At 36.4% G+C, this 18,550-nt stretch overlaps 1 protein-coding gene and 1 pseudogene across 5 annotated transcripts; one reads left to right on the top strand and one right to left on the bottom strand.

Annotated features, from left to right (window-relative positions):
• The first annotated feature begins 4,529 nt into the window (after positions 1-4,529).
• Positions 4,530-7,758, top strand: LOC103934735 (pentatricopeptide repeat-containing protein At5g18950). Of its 5 annotated transcripts, none has more exons than XM_048581238.1 (4): positions 4,530-4,638; positions 4,922-5,189; positions 5,327-7,344; positions 7,432-7,758. In XM_048581238.1, exon 3 carries the CDS (start codon positions 5,550-5,552, stop codon positions 7,323-7,325), a length of 1,776 nt encoding a protein of 591 aa, XP_048437195.1. In that variant the 5' UTR covers positions 4,530-4,638; positions 4,922-5,189; positions 5,327-5,549; the 3' UTR covers positions 7,326-7,344; positions 7,432-7,758. The 5 variants fall into 5 exon arrangements, with proteins under 5 accessions (XP_048437195.1, XP_048437198.1, XP_048437199.1 ...); XM_048581241.1 differs by lacking the exon at positions 7,432-7,758 and having other exon boundaries at positions 4,922-5,138; positions 5,327-5,409; positions 5,512-7,384; XM_048581242.1 differs by lacking the exon at positions 7,432-7,758 and having other exon boundaries at positions 4,922-5,138; positions 5,327-5,409; positions 5,489-7,384.
• A 261-nt stretch (positions 7,759-8,019) lies between these two features.
• LOC103934739 lies at positions 8,020-15,081 on the bottom strand (annotated as a pseudogene).
• Positions 15,082-18,550: the final 3,469 nt, after the last annotated feature.

Genomic DNA, 18,550 nt, shown 5'->3' with positions numbered 1-18,550 from the left:
CCGACACGACACGAAATTAACAGGTGTTCAGGTCGATACGATAACGAATCGGGTCGTTATCGGGTAACCCGATAAGCACCTGTTAAGATAACAGGTTGGTTCGGGTATACACGTGAGTAACACAATACACAATCAACATAATATTAATTTAATAATTTTATAACCCTACAAAAATATTATAATAATTATATATATTAATTTAACAATTTTATACCCATAAAAACTATAATAAATATATATATGTCACATCCCGACCCGGGGTCCACCACATCACGGGCCCGCTCCACCATCGTAGCACGATATTGCTCTAGCCCTCTTCTCGCTTAACTTCGGAGTTCCTACGAAACCCAAAGCTAGTGAGCTTCCAAAAGGCCTCGTGCTAGGTAGGGATGAAAATATACATATAAGGATCACTCCCCTGGGCGATGTGGGATGTCATATATATATGTATATATATTAAATTAACTATAATAATTATAATAATTATATATACTATAATAATTATACCCCCAAAATATTAACTATAATAATTATATATATATATATTAAATTTTAAATTAAATTTTATACCCCTAAAAACTATAATAATTAATATGCATCATGCTGCCCTTTGAAGAAAAAGAGAGGGGAAAATGAAAATTATAAGAAAAGCTGAAAAGGAAACAAAAAAGAGAGGGAAAGATGGGACCTAGTGGTATTTTCAATTTTGCTTGCTATTAGTAGGATGGGTTTTTCCACCGTGGTCTCTCAAGTGTGCACTTGTTATTGTTAGGATAAGATCCAACATCTGTGTTCCTAACACATGTATGTCATTTACCTCTCTCTCTCTCCCCTTTTTTTCTTGAGAAATTTTTCATTATAACGGGAACATAAATAGTACATCATGTGTTTTAATAAAAGTGGTGAGAATTTTTATTTTTTTAAGTTATTAACTTTTTATCACACATATCCCACTATTTTTATAATGACACGTGATGTACTACTCTGTATACCGGTCAATTATATGTACAAAATATATAGATTTAAATCCACTTAATATATATATATACACACACATCATTGAACTTGATGGGATACAAATTCTACGAAACTAGTTTCAATGATCCAACCGTCAAACATGTTTGTATATACTTCAAGATCGCATACGCCAAAATTGAAAAAAACAAACATTTTGAGATCAAGTAACAGGACAAAACTTTTCGACGGTTATAAAAAAAAAAAATCACGATTTAATGGTTATTTTAACTTCGATTTTGATAATTTTTTACAGGTACATTCCTTGACCCTATATGAATACAATGATTGAATTCGATCTTCAATTTAAAATATTTACACTAGTGGATACCACAAAAGCTTATGTTATACGTAATGAAAGTATAAATAAACTCTTAAGTGTTAGTGAATCTATTGTTTTGATGGGATACGTATCCTAGGAAACTAGTTTCAATGATCCAACCGTCAAACATGTTTGTATATATTTCGAGATCGCATACACCAAAAATTACAAAAAAAAAAAATTATGAGATCAAGTAAAGGGACAAAACTTTTCGACGGTTATAAAAAGAAAAATCACGATTTAACGGTTATTTTAACTCCAATTTTGATAATTTTTTACAATTACACTCCTTGACCTTATATGAGTATAATGAATGAACTCGATCTTCAATTTAACATATTTACACTATAAGGTTATACTTAATGAAAGTATAAACAAACTCTTAAGTGTTAGTAAATCAATTGTTTTGATGAGATACACATTCTACGAAACTAGTTTCAACGATCCAGCTGTCAAACATGTTTGTATATATTTCGAGATCTCATAAGCCAAAAATTGCTAAAAACAAACATTCAGAGATCAAGTAACGGGACAAAATGTTTCGACGGTTATCAATGAAAAAACACAATTTAACGGTTATTTTAACTTCGATTTTGATGTTTTTTACAGTTACATTCCTTGACCCTATACGAATACATTGAATCAACTCGATCTTCAATTTAAAATATTTACATTAGTGGATACCACAAAATCTTATGTTATACTTAATGAAAGTTCATATAAACTCTTAAGTGTTAGTGAATCTATTATTTTGATGGGATACGCCTTCTATGATTCAATTGTCAAACATGTTTGTATATACTTCGAGATCGCATACGCCAAAAATTGCAAAAAACAAACATTCTGAGATCAAGTAACGGGAGAAAACATTTCGACGATTATCAACGAAAAATCACGATTTAACGGTTATTTTAACTCCGATTTTGATGATTTTTTACAGGTACACTCCTTGACCCTATGTGAATACAATGAATGAACTCGATCTTCAATTTAAAATATTTACACTAGTGGATACTATAAAATCTTATGTTATACTTAATGATAGTATGAATAAACTCTAAGTGTTAGTGAATCTATTGTTTTGATGAGATACGCATTCTACGAAATTAATTTCAATGATCCAACCATTAATCATGTTTGTATATACCTCGAGATCGAATATGCCAAAAATTGCAAAAAATAAACATTCAGAGATCAAGTAACGGGAGAAAAGTTTTCAACGGCTATCATTGAAAAATCATGATTTAATGGTTATTTTAACTCTGATTGTGATGATTTTTTACAACCACACTCCTTGACCCTATGTGAATACAATGAATGAACTCGATCTTCAATTTAAAATATTTACACTAGTGGATACTACAAAATCTTATGTTATACTTAATAAAAGTATGAATGAACTCTTAAGTGTTAGTGAATCTATCGTTTTGATGGGATACGCATCCTACGAAATTAATTTCAACGATCAAACCGTCAAAATTGTTTGTATATGCTTCGAGATCGTATACACTAAAAATCACAAAAAACAAACATTCAGATATCAAGTAAAGGGACAAAACTTTTCGACGGTTATCAATGAAAAATCACGATTTAATGGTTATTGTAACTCCCATTTTGATGATTTTTTACGGCTACACTCCTTGACCCTATATGAATACAATGAATGAACTCGATCTTCAATTAAAATATTTACACTAGTGGATACCATAAAATCTGATGTTATACTTAATGAATGTACGAATAAACTCTAAAGTGCTTGTGAATCTATTGTTTTGATGGGATACACATTTTATGAAACTAGTTTCAATGATCCAACCGTCAAACATGTTTGTATATACTTCAAGATCGCATACGCCAAAATTGCAAAAAACAAACATTCAGAGATCAAGTAATGAGACAAAACTTTTCGACGGTTATCAACAAAAAAATCACGATTTAACGGTTATTTTAACTCTAATTTTGATGATTTTTTACAGCTACACTCCTTGACCCTATATGAATACAATGAATGAATTCGATCTTCAATTTAAAGTATTTACCCTAGTGTATACCACAAAATCTTATGTTATACTTAATGAAAGTATAAATAAACTCTAAATGTTAGTGAATCTATCATTTTGATGGTATACGCATTCTACGAAAATAATTTCAACGATCCAACCATCAAACTTGTTTGTATATGCTTCAAGATCGCATACGCCAAAAATCACAAAAAACAAACGTTCAGAGATCAAGTAACGAGACAAAACTTTTCAACGGTTATCAACAAAAAATCATGATTTAACGGTTATTTTAATTCCGATTTTGATGATTTTTTTGCAGGTACACTCCTTGACCCTATATGAATACAATGAATGAATTCGATCTTTAATGTAAAATATTTACACTAGTGGATACCATAAAATCTTATGTCATGATGATCGATGAAAATTGAGGATTTTGTAAAAGGAATAATATGCAAGCTTTGAGTTTCATTGGCAAGGTTCAAACTTTTGAGAAAGGCTTCACAACCTTGAAAACAAAAATTCTTTCATTTTGCATATCCTTACACATGTAATATTTTGTAATAGACTAGTAGTGTATGGATGTTTGTTTAACAGGCTCTTATTTTTGAATGTAGATGTAGTACTTAAACGACAAATGTGTTTTAATGTTTTGAAATAATATTTATATGGAAATGTGTGGTATGTGAAAATTTAAGAAAAAAAATACATTTTTCTAAACGGGTCATAACGGGTCGGGTCACTTTACCCGACCTATTAAGATAATAGGTATGACACGACACGACTCGTTAAGATAACAGGTGTTACACGAAAACGACACGAACACAATAGACACGACCCGTTTGCCAATCCTAGGGATCATTTTTAATGATTGAGCATTAGGGTGTAGTACCTAATGGTAGGCCTAGGCAAAAACTATCGAGAACTGAACCGTAGGTTCGGTTTTTTTTTTTTTTTTTTTTCCGGTTCATTTGGTATGGGTACAAGATTGGTTTGGTTTTGTGCTTAGTCGGTTTGGTACCGAATCGTATAGAATTAGTTTTTCAATTAAAATCGTCATCCACATGGCTTGTTTCTATTGGTGCTTATCCGAGTTCATAAGGACTTGGTCACACCAGAGTGGAGTCCTGCGGTAATAAAGACTTGCGACTGGAATCTCTCTCTCTTAGTCTTTCTCACTTTTCTCACTCCGTCACTCGGTCTCTCTCAGTCGTTGGCCGTCCACCACTCCTCCTCCTCTCCAATCTCTCTCACGGTTTCACCTCCACCACAACTATCGTGACGTCGTCTTCTCTCATGGTAAGTCATAGGGTCGGAAAAAAATTCCTAAAAATTCCAAACCAAACCGAAAAAATTCCAATCCCAAACCAAAATTCCTAAAATTCTGGGGATGATATACTGAACCGATCTTGAAATTTCGGTATGAGATTCGGTATTGTCTTCCCAATTTTTCGGTAATCTCATGCTGAACCGAAAATAAATATTATATATATATATATATTTTTTTTTTTTTTAATTATAAGAGAATTATTTCAACCCTTCATTGTTTTGAAATTTGATCTGTGCCGTTTATTGTTTTTAGGGTTCTCCTGTCCATGTCGCATCGCCCATCCTCATTTCAGTTCCCTTCCATCGTTGAACTTGAAGGCTTGAAGCGCAGCCTCCCTCAGCCAGATAGCACCGAGCCCTCCTCTCTCTGTGTTTTCAGCCACCGGCCAGCCACCGGCTTGAAGTGTTTTTCTCTATGCTTATCGGGGTTTTTTATTAACCTCCCAACTTCCGTTGGGGTCAATTTTCTGGTATTCTCATATGGCTGCTGTGTTCGTCTATTCACCTCTGCTACTGTGCAGGTTCTTTATAATTTGGTTTAATTATTCATTGTTCTGTCTTTTGGAACAGATTCAGTGCTTCTGTGAATGTTATTATGTATGCTAGATTGACTTGTAATTGTAATCGTAATTGATATTTTTGTATTGATTGGGTGCAGGCTTCGGACCGTGTAGACTCTGTAGAGGATGCAATTGATTTTTTCTGCAGTCTGCACATTTCTGTTTCAAAACCCATTTACCAGTAAGTGAAACTTCACATTCGGAACTTTTTTTTCCCACCATTTGTGCAATAATTTCGAGCTTCATTTCCATGTTAACAGAGAGTTTTTGATTCAATTCTTAGCTAGAGAGAGAGAGAAAGAGAGACAGAGCTAATAGTTCATGGCCAGAGCTCCGTCGTCAATCCTAATCTTCCTCCGCCACAACCACCGTGCCTGGCAAAACCCAAATACCCAAGTCAGATACCTCACAACCGAAACAAAAGATTCTGACTTCACAGAAATTTCTCAACAGATTTGTAAGATTATTAGAACAAAACCCAGATGGGAGCAGACTCTGCCATCCCATTACCCTTCTTTTAATTTCACTGACCCCCAATTTTTCACTGAGCTTTTGAAGCACCAAACGAATGTGTTTTTCTCGCTTCGGTTTTTCTTCTGGTTGAGCTCTCAGAATGGGTTTTCGCCCAACCCCGTTTCATGTAATGCGCTTTTCACTGCGCTCGTGGAGGCTAAGGCCTGCAATGCTGCAAAATTGCTTCTTGGACGTACCGGTTTTAGCCCTGATCCTGCTTCATTAGAAAGTTATATTGGGTGTCTTTGCGAGGGTGGATATGTTCAGGAGGCGGTTGATGTGTTTTATAGGTTGAAAGGGGCTGGAGTGTGCCTGTCTATAATGACTTGGAATGCGGCTTTGTCAGGTTGCCTTAAAGTGGGGAGGACTGATATTATATGGATATTGTATCAAGAAATGATAGAATGTGGTGTTGTAGCTGATGTTGAGACTGTTGGGTATCTCATTCAAGCATTATGTGTTGATAACAATGTTTCAAAAGGATATGAGCTTCTTCGGCAGGTTTTGGTAGATGGACTAGTCCCTGGAAATGCTGCTTTCAATAAATTGATTTCTGGGTTTTGTAAGGAGAAGAATTATACTCGAGTGTCTGAACTCCTCCACATCATGATTTCAAAGAACCGTGACCCAGACAATTATACGTATCAGGAGGTAATCAATTGGCTGTGTAAGAAAGGAAAGGGGCGTGAGGGTTTACGGGTTTTCAATGATCTTAAGGATAGAGGCTATGCCCCAGATACTGTCATGTATACTACCATGATTCGTGGTCTTTGCACAATGGATTATGTTGGGGAAGCTAGGAAGCTGTGGTTTGAGATGATTGAGAAGGGATATCGTCCAAATGAGTACACATACAATACAATGATTCTGGGGTTCTGTAAGATTGGTAGTTTTGAAGAGGCCAAGATCTTATACAAGGAGATGTGTGATAGAGGTTATAAAGAAACCACTGTCAGTTACAACGCAATGATGAGAGGACTATGTTTACATGGAAGGACCGATGAGGCATATGGATTATTCACTGAAATGCCCCATAAGGGTATTGTTCGTGATTTGATTACATACAACACTCTAATCCAAGGTTTCTGTAAGGAAGGCAAGATAGTAGAGAGTATGAACTTATTCCGAGAGCTCCTGACTCAAGGCTTACAACCATCAACTTACTCCTACACCCCACTTATTGAAAATCTTTGTCAGGTTGGAGCTGTACAAGAAGCAAAAAGTTTGTGGAATGATATGAAGAATAGAGGTTTGGAACCAACTTTCGGCACACAAAATTATATCATCATTGGATTGTGTGATCAAGGAGATGCGGCAGAGGGAATGGAATGGTTCTTAGACATGTTAAAGAGTAAGCTTAAACCAAAGCGGAAAACTTTTGGGAAACTAGTTGAATGTCTTTCACAAAGAGACAGGTTGGATGATTCTTTACTTGTTTTAGACTTTATGTTTAGGGCAGGTTATACACTGGAAGAACACATATGTTATTCTCTGGTCAATAAGCTTGGCGGGGAGAACAACCATTTCGTTGAAACATGTCTAGGGGAGATCTTAGAAGAAAAGTGTTGTTCCAAGTCATCTTGATATGTTCCTTGCAACTTCTGTATGTTACTTCTTTTTTACTGGAAACTTCTGTAAGTTGATTTGTGGCTTTCTTTCAATTGTTTTACGGCTGATGATTATTTTGCAGCTTGTTTTGTATGTTTGTTTATGACAGAAAAGCTCGAATGAAAGTTTGAGTTAATGGATACTGGGGATTCCCAAACAGCAGATTAGGGATGAATTGGGGAAAGGGTACGACATTGTTTTGAGAGTTGACATCCAGGGTGCTCAGACTCTGAGGAACATTCTTGGGAATTCGGCCGTTTTCATAAATTTAATGGCGGAGAGTGAGGCCAAGAGGCTGATTGAGCGGAAAACTAGGAGGAAATTATTGATTAGGAGCTAATATTATATAAAAAAGACAGATGCGGATGGGGTTTCTTCCTATTTAATTTAATTTTTAATTAATTCCTTTAAGATTTTATGGCTTTTCATTTTATTTGCACGCTCATAGGGTTTCTTTCTATTTAATTTTATTTTTAATTCATTTCAGATTGTATGGCTTTTCATTTTATTTTCTTTAATGTTAGTTAAAATCCACATAAGCATCCATGTCATTTAATGAATAATAAGAGCCCTTGGATGTCATTTGATCGATCTAAAGGTTTAAAAAGAGTAAAAATGTTTGTCCCTTTATCCTATCCTTATATATATATATATATATATGTGTGTACTCTTTTGTTTTTTTTTTTTTTTTTGTTTTTTTTTTCTTTCCAAGGTATGAGAAGATATGGGATACCTAAATTAGTTTATGTTTCCGCTCCTTGGAAGCTCAATAAATGCGAGACCACTAGGCTGCATGCCGTCGTCTGTATATATAATCAAAATATTCAGAAACCAAAGCGTCACGGAAATATATGGACGGCCCTTTCATGTTTTCCCATACATATTTATCAACCTTGGAAAACCATCCGTCCAACAGTACTTCAACTGCCACGAATCTCAGCTATATAAATCCAACCCCTTGTGCCCGTCTGTCTAAAGATAATACAGCTTAACTTATTGGTTTTGATTATCTTGCATGCATATACGTATACCGAAGATATGGCAGAAAAGATGAAGAACAAAACGTTCTGACGAGAACGGTGAAGCTGAAGTTGAAGAAAGCACTGTAGAAAGATGTGGCCTCTCTTGGAGAAACTGAACCTTGGCCCCAGGAAGAAGCTTTTTGTTCTTAGTCTTGGAGGACTGCGTTGCCATAGGGTACACCGCGATGAAGCATCCAAGATACCCAGATATCGCCATCCAGATGCCGCCTATGGAAGCTTTATGGGTATCCCTTAACTAAATCATTTGTCTTCTTACATGTTTATGTAAAGGGTTTCTTTTAACAAAATTTAGCTTTGATGGTCCGTAATAATCTTACTGTGTGCTTACACTACTACTACTAGTGTAGAAGGGGCCTTACTGTGAGGGTTTCATGAAATTTTGCCTGGAAAGGTTTGAAGTGGGCATATGGTCTTCTGCAAGGGAGTAAGCAAGCAACACATGTCAATCCCACTTTTACCATTTCTATATATGTTGTCAATCATTTTTGTTTTATCCTAATTGAGCTGCTTTACTAGTTTGGGTTATTATTTGTTTATTTTACTGTATATTGTTACTAAAATAAAGAAAATAAGATCGTTTATAGGACAGGAGATTGCATATTAGTGTTTCGTTGCTTGCATATATAATTAAGTTAACGCACTAATGTTTCTGATCTTTTAAGTGATTGACATAGATGGTACTTGGAGAACGCCCTGAATTGTGTGACGTGAGGATTGTGGAGCAAGTTGGTATTTGCTTGGGTAAGTAACCAACTATATGAATGCTGCTATGCCCACCTATCTGTCCTACCTTTCGACCCGCTTACTAGCTAAAAGTTGTAAACATGTTGGTAATGTTTTTCCTTTTTGTTAGGATCAAGTTGAATGTACTGATTCAGGTTTCAAGGCCTTGGAGAAGAAAGACAAGCCAATCTTTAGAAGATATGGGAAAACAAGGGTTCGAGAGCCAGCCTTCCCTCCCGGATTGCCCAATATTCTTCATCAACACACTCTTGATAGATGACCATCCTTACAAGGCTCTGCTAAACCCTGTAAGTAACACACATTTTTCCTGTCAATAAACTATTAATTTTAATGTTTCTTAGAATCATAAATCTGAGATTGCAGAAATGCTCTCTTTCTCTTCGTTGTTACGTGACCAATGAATGTATGTTCACTCAGCCTCATCTTTCATATCAAAAGTAGACAATAAATGAATGCGCTTGTGTTTTATTCTTGACCTTTGATATTAAATCGAAGTGTTAGTGCACCATGAAACGGGTGATGAGATTGTTGTTTTCTGTCTAATTTTGTATTGTTTTTCGTCTGCAGCCTAACACAGCAATCTTTTGTACTGATTACAAGGTTGAACAAGTTAACGACATGGCTTTGGGTGATGAGTTAGATTTGATCACTGTTTTTGCTTTGTTGTTACAGAATGTACTCAGTTACTCAGAAGTTTACTTTTTGATTGGGTCCCAAGGGTGAGTTGAGGCTTTAATTAGATGGACTGGCAGATGCAGACGATGTTACTTCGTATGTGAAAGAGCATCCTTTTGGCCAACCTGCAATTACAACTGAACATTCTGATTGGGGTTTCTATTCCAAGATTATAAACCATTTTCAGAAGGATTGAGATATTACAAAAATTGCTCCCATTGTTATGAAGAAGCTCGAGTGGTTTGAATGTTCGATTTTATTGTGAGTGCTATGTTTTGCTTTTTATTTCCCCTTCCTGTGTTTGAACAGATCTTTGCCCATTTCAGCAGCTGTATGCCTTTGATTTTGGCCGTTTCAGAATGTTAAGCTAAAATAGATGCTGCAAATGTTTCTGTTTTCCTACAATCTGAAGCTGAAACTATCCACTACTGTCACTAAAATCTCCATCTTACAACAGTAAAAATGAAAAATTGATTAGTTTGATGTACGTCCTGCTGTGTCTTCCCATCTGCGGTGAAGCTTCATCACTCTGCAGCACACATATAATAGGTACCTTATTCTAAGCACCGGTTACAGATACACCAGTAACAGATGCGCCATTCCAGCTCGCATTGGTGGACATAACATTGGTGTTGTGCATTTGAATCATGCTTTCATCTGCATCTCCTCCATGGCTCTGTGCTGGTGAAGGGGATGTCGAGTTCAGTCTGGTTTCAATTTTAGGCTGTGCTTGAGATATCGCTGTTGCTGCTATGACTGTATTTGGAGCAGATGAGATTGGGGAACCTATTGTATGCTCACGATAATGCTTCCTGATCTTATGAGCCTTGTATCCATTTGGCATGAAGCTTCCAACCACAATCTAACCACAAACAACACAACTTTGTCAAAACCTTTTCCAACCACAATCTGACCTATTTTCCATTTGGCATCAAGCTTCCTGATCTTATGTATCTGGTATCCATTTTATATTATTTTAGTTAAAATGCATAATCCCTTGTGCTTATCCCAAGCCAATCGTTTGTTGCCATGGCGGAAAATTAAAACGTATGTTAGCGCGCAATTGACTTGGAATACCGCTACCCTGAGGGTAATTTGGTATTATGGTCAGAAAATGAAAAGGACATGTTTCGCAATTCAAATAGAAAGGAGTTTACTTGGATAGGCCTGGCAGCTGCTAGCACACCAGCAATGCCACCACATATAACGCGACCGTCGGGGCCTGCCAAGGGGACACATAAGCCGCCAGTTCTACCTTTTACACCACCAGTCTCAGTGACTGTAAATGACCCAGATAAAGACAATAACTCAAAGCGGCCCTGCAAGAAAGTTGAATGTTTTTAGAGGATGCTAAACAAATCAAACACCCTAATGACATACATTTTAAAGACAACAGTTGCAGAAAAAACAGCATCAAATAGCAGAAAGCAGCAAAACTGTAGTTAAAAATTCCTAAGACATATTACTTGTAAGCAATTCCAACCAAAAAAGAAAAGGGGCTAAGTGATGTTGACAGAAGGAGATGTGAGATTATACCTCATAGGTGAGAATGCCGCCAGAAGAACCCCGTCGGCGAATGGTGACGTTAGAAACAACTCCATTTGCAAAGAGAACGCAAACGTCTCGACCCTTCTGAGAAATTGAAAATATTTTGCTTGCAACATCCTGCATTCCCACAATTTTTATGTACCCTTTTGTCAGTTTTTTCATGCAACCCACAAGATCTAAACCGCGGAAAATCCCAGAGAGTATAGGATACTCGGGAACACGAAAGAATTTTTGCAGTTGAGGATGAGTGAATAGAGGAAATTTTACCTCCCAAGAGCTAACATTAACCGCACGTGGTGTGAAGTCCCCACCAGCTGTGTTTGCAAACAACTCTCCTGCCAAAATAAGTGAGACTGATTTTCCTAGTATCCAAATGAACTATTTAGCCAGAAAGGGTCTGTTTGGTTGGTGAGAAAATACAAGAAAACAAAAGATAACTTAACAAGAATAAACGAAAGTTCCTTTTTTTCTTCTATTAGGTAGATAAGTTGAGCTTTATACATCAGAAACAACATCAACAACAAAGCCTTTTCCCACTAAATGGTATCAACTATATGAATCCTAGAACGCCATTGTGCTATGTTCTGTCACACGTCTTCCGTTATACATCAGAAAATGTAGGAAAAAAAAAAAAAAAAACAAAACAAAACACAAATGAGTATCAACCAAACCAAGCACCAACCACATTATCCTAATCCCACTCAAATTTTCTTTCCTTTTTACAGCATTTTCTCGGTAACCAAACAAACAAACACAGAGAACCAAAAAAGATAAAATAATAAAAAATAAAAAAATAGCTTCAAACTTTGTAGTACTGCTAGTCCTTCCTATTGATAAACTTACCCACATAAGCAAAAATCTGCCAGTGGCCGGATCCAGAAGGCCTCCCCCTTCCTTTTTTGGAAGAAGATGAAAACTGGAGGGGATGAAAGATAAAACCCGGGCGGCGGCGGTGGGGCAGCGCCACCCTTAGTTTTGTCATTACTACTATTATACCCCGGCCTCAAATTTCCATCTGCATCATACTTTCTGGGCCTCCCTTATTAAGTATACAAGTTAGCAATACAGTTAGTAAGTTGGTTAGAGTAGTTAGGCTCTCCCTTATAAAAACAGTTGTGTAACCTTCATTCTATCAATCAATACAAAAGCATATTTCTCTCTCTAAATCTATCTCTCTGTAAAACTCTCTGTGTTGATCTTTCTTCTCTTCAGCTTTCTTCTTGATTTTCTTTCAATTTCCAAACATTACAATGTAGCTAACATGGTATCAGAGCCACCAGGCTCACGCCATTGATTCTGGTGGTTCCATTTCTCATTAATTTCCCTCTGTTTCTAGCTTATTTTCTTTCCAAATTTCTGGGTAGATTTTGCTTTTGATTTTTTTTTTCCAGTTCTTGCTGGGTTTGCGAACTCAGTCCTGAGTTTCTTGAACTGGGTTTGGATGAGAGTTGAGTTTGCGGATCTGGGTCGAGATTTTTGAAGAACGGTGTACCAGTCAGGTGGGTTTTGGCGGTTGGCGGCGAGTAGGTTGTCGATGACGTCAAGGATTTGGTCAAAGCCGGAGTTGTAGGGGTCAGATTCTCGTCTTCTTGACGTCGTTGGGCTGTGAGAGAACCTCCGCAGTCATGGTTCGAGATTGTAGAATCAAGCTCAAATAATCAGAGGATGGTGACATGTGACATCTGCGAGGTGTGGCAACATACATGCTGCAATGTTTGTATACTCAGATTATACATGTTTTTTGGCCATCGATTTGAGAACTTCTCTGGTCTCATTGGCCACAGTTGAAAGATCTCGCTCCACCGTCGGTCTTTTGATTTCTTGGTGCTTGAAAACAAGATGTGACTGAGAATAAAGTTTGCTTTCTTTGCACTATTGATTATCTGCTTCTTCATTCATCTTGGTGGTGCAGCTTTCTGAATTTTATTTTCTGGGATTTTGATCTGTGCTCTGTTCTCTGGTATGGAAGAATGTTTAGACCTATGTGCAGCCTAAGTGTTTGACGAAATGCCAAGCTCAGAATTTTCGAGAAGGTTAAGTTTTTCAGCCACTTCTGCTTAATTTCTATGTTTGTGATATTTGGATTCAAGAATATTGGTTATTGATGGATTGTGCAATTTGTATGGTGGTGTCAAATTCTTTCTCTACTTCACTGATGGTCTGCAAGGTTATTGGGTTTGATCTTTCTGCAACTCTTGATATATTTGGAAAAATGCGTGTGAATTCTTGCATTCTGGTATGTACAATTTTGTGGTTGTTCCGATTGTGGTTTGTGTCAAAATTCATAACTGTAATGTCTAAGAAGATTGTTCAGCAGCTAACTGAGGAGTGGTGCAGTATTTTCCTTATTACAGCCTATAATGTCGAGTCTAACCAACTCAATTGTTAGCATGAATCTACAGTAAGTCCGGTTATACCATGAAGTTTGATGAAGTTGTAAACGGTAAATCCCACGAAGGGTAATTCCGTGATGTAAGTAGGTAAATCCCACGAAGGGTAATCCTACATAGATGTTGATTTTCTGTTGTTGAAATTGTGAAGGCCGATGCCACTGTTAAGAGTAGTTGTATTTTGGTAAAATCCACAAAAGGCGATCCCGTGGTGCTATAGTTAAGGCTGATGCCACACTATAGTTTGTTATTTTTCTGTTTAAAGGCCGAAGCCAATGTTAAATGAAGTTGTTGACGGTAATTCCCACGAAGGGTAATCCCGCAAGAAGTTGTTATAATCGGCCTGAGGGTGTGTTACAATTTTATAAGCGGCTGTTCTTCGATTGAAACTCCTGCGAGAGGCAGATGAATATTGAATTTTTTTTGGATGGACAAATTGTATCTGCAAAAGGTGCAAACTTCTATTTGGTTTGCAGTAGCTAAAGAGATGTAGACATCAATTTGTGGGGCTGAAATTCTTTGTAAAGAACCAATATGAAATAGCGCAGTTTAGTGATGCCAATCAATGCTGGAGAAGTTGGAGTTAATAGCAAAGAGATGCTAAACAATGATGGACAGGTTGAAGGCAAAAGCAATGTGATGTCAAAAGATTCTCATGCAATTGCTAGAATCATAGGCTAGGTTGATAAGTTCACAGAGAGGGTTGCTGCTTTGGAAGTGGCTGTGGCTGGCGGGACCAAGGTTTTCGATAAGGAATTTGGTGTGTCAAAAGAGTTGCTCATGAGACTTTGGTGTGGGATTGCAAGATTGCAGATGGTTCAACATTGTGTTCAGTGATTGTAGATGTTCTTCCAATCTCAAACTGGGTTTCCCCAGTTGAGATTGAGGGGGAGTATTAAGTATACAAGTTAGCAATACAGTTAGTAAGTTGGTTAGAGTAGTTAGGCTCTCCCTTATAAAAACAATTGTGTAACCTTCATTCTATCAATCAATACAAAAGCATATTTCTCTCTCTAAATCTATCTCTCTGTAAAACTCTCTGTGTTGATCTTTCTTCTCTTCAGCTTTCTTCTTGATTTTCTTTCAATTTCCAAACATTACAATGTAGCTAACATCCCTCTCTTCTTCTTCCCAGAGAAATGACCACTCCCAACACTCGCTGCTGCTGCAATATCTGTCACTTGGGTTGTTTCCAAAACAGGGGTTGCTATCGTAATTCTTGTCCGAGCTCACCGTGGTGTCGATGGTGGCCGCGGCCGTGGCCACCATGGACATACCCACCGTCTGAGTCACTGGGGGTGACTCGGGAAAAGTGCTTTCCTTTTCCTCCATAACGAGAAACAGAGGAGGAAACAGAGAATCTGAGGAAATGGCGGCAGAAGTAGAAGGTGGTGATGTGAGAGAGAGTTTATACAAATGTTCTTCCCTCCATTAATGGAGGAGAAAAAGACTGAAAACTGCTACTTTCAGATTTTCTTGTCTGGACTTCCAATGTCTCTCCTATCCAACAAAATTACCATCAGCTTCTGTTTATCTAGTTGAGAGTGTGATTACGGTTTTATCCTTATTTTTTTTAATAAAAGATATTATTTACACTAAATATGATCAGTTTTTCATTGATGTGAGAATTATACGCACACAAATTAAAACCCTCTTGTGACAATTGTAGTATAAGTATAAGTAGGGATCGTTTTTAACCGGGGATTAGGAGGGATTGCAAAATCACTTGGAAACTGACTCAAAAACGTAAAATAAAGTTTAAAACACTAAACTAGACTCAAAGAATGCAAAACTAAACACTTAAAACACTAAAACAAACCAAAAGACTCAAACAACACCCAAAACACTCAAAACAGCCTTAAAAACACTTTCTGGGCAGTTTTGAGCACTTTGACTACTTTGGACGAAATTGGGTAATAAAATGAATCAAAACACTTAAAAACACAAACTAAGACATTTTCTAACTAAGTTGGACATTAAAGCAAAGGGGGATTGAGTTTTTGACGAAATTAAATAAAATGCACAGAATGTAATTCAAACAGATTGTAAAGATGAATTTGATGAAAATATGGATGAAATGCTAGCTAGAGGGTTCTTCTCCACACATGTCACACTTGCACACAAAACGATTTCTAATTGCTTTTCAATAAACCATGAATTCTCAACGCCCTAGATTAACCGTAAATTGCACTAATTAACCCTCAGATTTTCCTAACGTTATTGAATTGGATGATTGCATACGACAACCCAAAACATTCCCCACAAGTCCCCTACATGATTGCATAATAGAGATACAAGCAAGAATCATTAAGTTCTATGAAAACCATAAGCATTGACGAAGCACTTGTTACTATGATTGCATGAAACTTATGCCAATAATTTACTTAACGCGATTGAGATCATCAACCTTTACTACTTGTGAATATAATTCCATAACGATTAGGTGAAATTTCCTTATATCCTAGCATCCAATTTATGCATGATAATCAAGCGTGCACTCTCAACCAACACACACAAATCAATGTAACTCACATAGATAAGTAAATTGAATTCACAACTTATGAAACGCAATTGGAAGTAATCAAATCATATTGCAAACATAAACATGTATTTCGAATCCCCCCCTAGCCAAGGGGGGTTTAGTTCCTCATACGTACAAGACAAAGATTAGTAATTTTAACCATTGAAATCAAGGAGAGGAAAGCACCTAAAAATTCCAACAACTCAAACTTGAATTGTATGAACGTTTAAACCCTTTTCTCCTTCTCTTTGTTGCGGCACAAGGGTTTGTTGTGAGTTTTGGGGGTTATGGATGGTGTAGAATGATGTGTTTAGGATAGGGATGGATGTAGGGGACTTCAAGGCTTATTTTTGGGCAGAAAATATGAAGAATGGTGAAGTATGGATGTGTTATAGAGAGGGGATGAATTTCTGGCGTGAATGGTGAATGAATGAATGGTTGTTTTGTGGCTGCAATGGATGTTTATTTATAGGTGGATGAATGATTAAAGAGGGAATATGACAGCTAGGTTGGTTGGTGGCTGCCATCATGAAGAGTGCATGGATGTGGCTGAATGGGTTAAAGAGGGAATGATGATGGGAGAGCATGTGAGTGAATTATGAAGAGTGAATGCATGTAGGGTGCTGCTATGGTGGGAAATATTGGGCAGAAAATATCCTAAGGCTTTATTACTTAGTTTAGGAAAGGATGTAACTCCAAATCGTCCTTTAGGTCTTCAATTTCGTCCATTCCTTTTGCTCCAAGCATATGCTATCCATTCCAAGCCCAATTTTGCTCCAAAATGCTCCAAAATGCATCCTTTTGCATACTTTGCCCTTAAATCTTGAAATACATAAAACTAGCTTAAAAGACTACTTTACTAAGGAAAAACACTTTAAATGCACAAGACAAGCTAAACTAAGGTGCATAAATATGCTCCTATCATTCATAAAAGATATTATTTTTTTAATAAAAGATATTATTTACACTTTGAGAGTGTGATTACGATTTTAAGATTGTTTATAAATTCCTTTCTTCTTTTTGTTTTCGGTTATTTTAAATTTTCTTTTCTTTTCTTATTTTCATGTTATTAATTTTTTATGCATATCAAAACAAAATTTTAGTGAAAATATTTGTGATTTGACTCATCTGATAAGGTATAAAATCTTCCTTTTTTTAATGAAATACGACCTTATAATTACCATATTATTGTAATTTTCAACTTTGAAGTTTTATTTTTCTATTTTATTCTGAAAATAAATTTAAAAGAATAAATTTCAGAGCATATGATGCTTTAACACAGTGACATAAAGTAATATTGTTTATGCGTTTAGGTGAGTTCTATCCCAACCGATCTCCCTTCTCCTAATATTTAACAATTTAACTCACTAATAATGTCATTTGTAAAAATAAAAATAAATAATTTTGAGAAACAAAAGAAAATTTCAACAAAAATAAGCAAACCCTTTTTTTATGGCAAGATCCCATAAAAAGGATAAAACATTGCTTTCATTTCAAGTTATTTTTTATAGGGTATTAACCAATTTATCCCTAAACTTGTAAGGAGATGCTAATTTACCCCCTGAACTTTAATTTTAGTCAATTACCCTCTAGGACTTGTAAAATTAGTCAATTACCCTTGTCGTTAGATTTTCCAACTTTCCATCCAATTACTCTGCCACGCGATGTCTACGTGAACAATTTTTAGGCTAAAATCCATTGAAACCCAACCCTGCTTGTTTTCTTACTCTGCATTCTCATCTTCTTTCTCCATAGCGACTTTTCTAATCATCCAGCAATGGTCGTTGTGAGGCTCGACAAAGATGAAGAAGAAGACATAGAAGAAGGAGCCGATAGCAGATATGTTTAGGATTATTGGAAGAAGAAAGTCAACTAAGGTTAAGGCTTATACCCATTGTGCAATCTCATAGGCTTATATCCATTGTGCAATATGATAGCCTTTGTTCCTAGGGCATGCTCCAGCGTTCCTTCAATCCATAGCTGGTTTCTAGGGTCATCTTTCTTGTACTATTATGATTGTAATTAGCTGGTTACCTTTTGTCCTTATTCAAGGGATTGTAATTAGCTGACTAGGACTAGGCGTAAATCAAGGGGACATAGGAGTATGTTCCTTTCTTTTTGTACATATATACTAATTAGGACTCTTGTACAAATTATGATTTGAATGAATATTGAAACTCTCAATCTACAACATGGTATCAAAGCAGTGACCCTCATAGGCCTGTTTCTGTATACTTTTCTAATTATTCTTTGAGCTATTTTTCAACCCACAGCTATGGC

Source organism: the organism of the source record quoted next, unplaced genomic scaffold, assembly GCF_019419815.1.
Source record: "Pyrus x bretschneideri cultivar Hongxiangsu unplaced genomic scaffold, Pyrus_bretschneideri_v1 Contig163, whole genome shotgun sequence".
Taxonomy (NCBI): Eukaryota; Viridiplantae; Streptophyta; class Magnoliopsida; order Rosales; family Rosaceae; genus Pyrus; species Pyrus x bretschneideri.
Note: the sequence above shows the minus strand (reverse complement) of the source record. Positions and strands in the feature narration are given on the sequence as shown.

Excerpts from the sequence above, each read along its gene's own strand:
- LOC103934735 (XM_048581238.1), top strand. The coding sequence starts at position 5,550 with ATGGCCAGAGCTCCGTCGTCAATCCTAATCTTCCTCCGCCACAACCAC.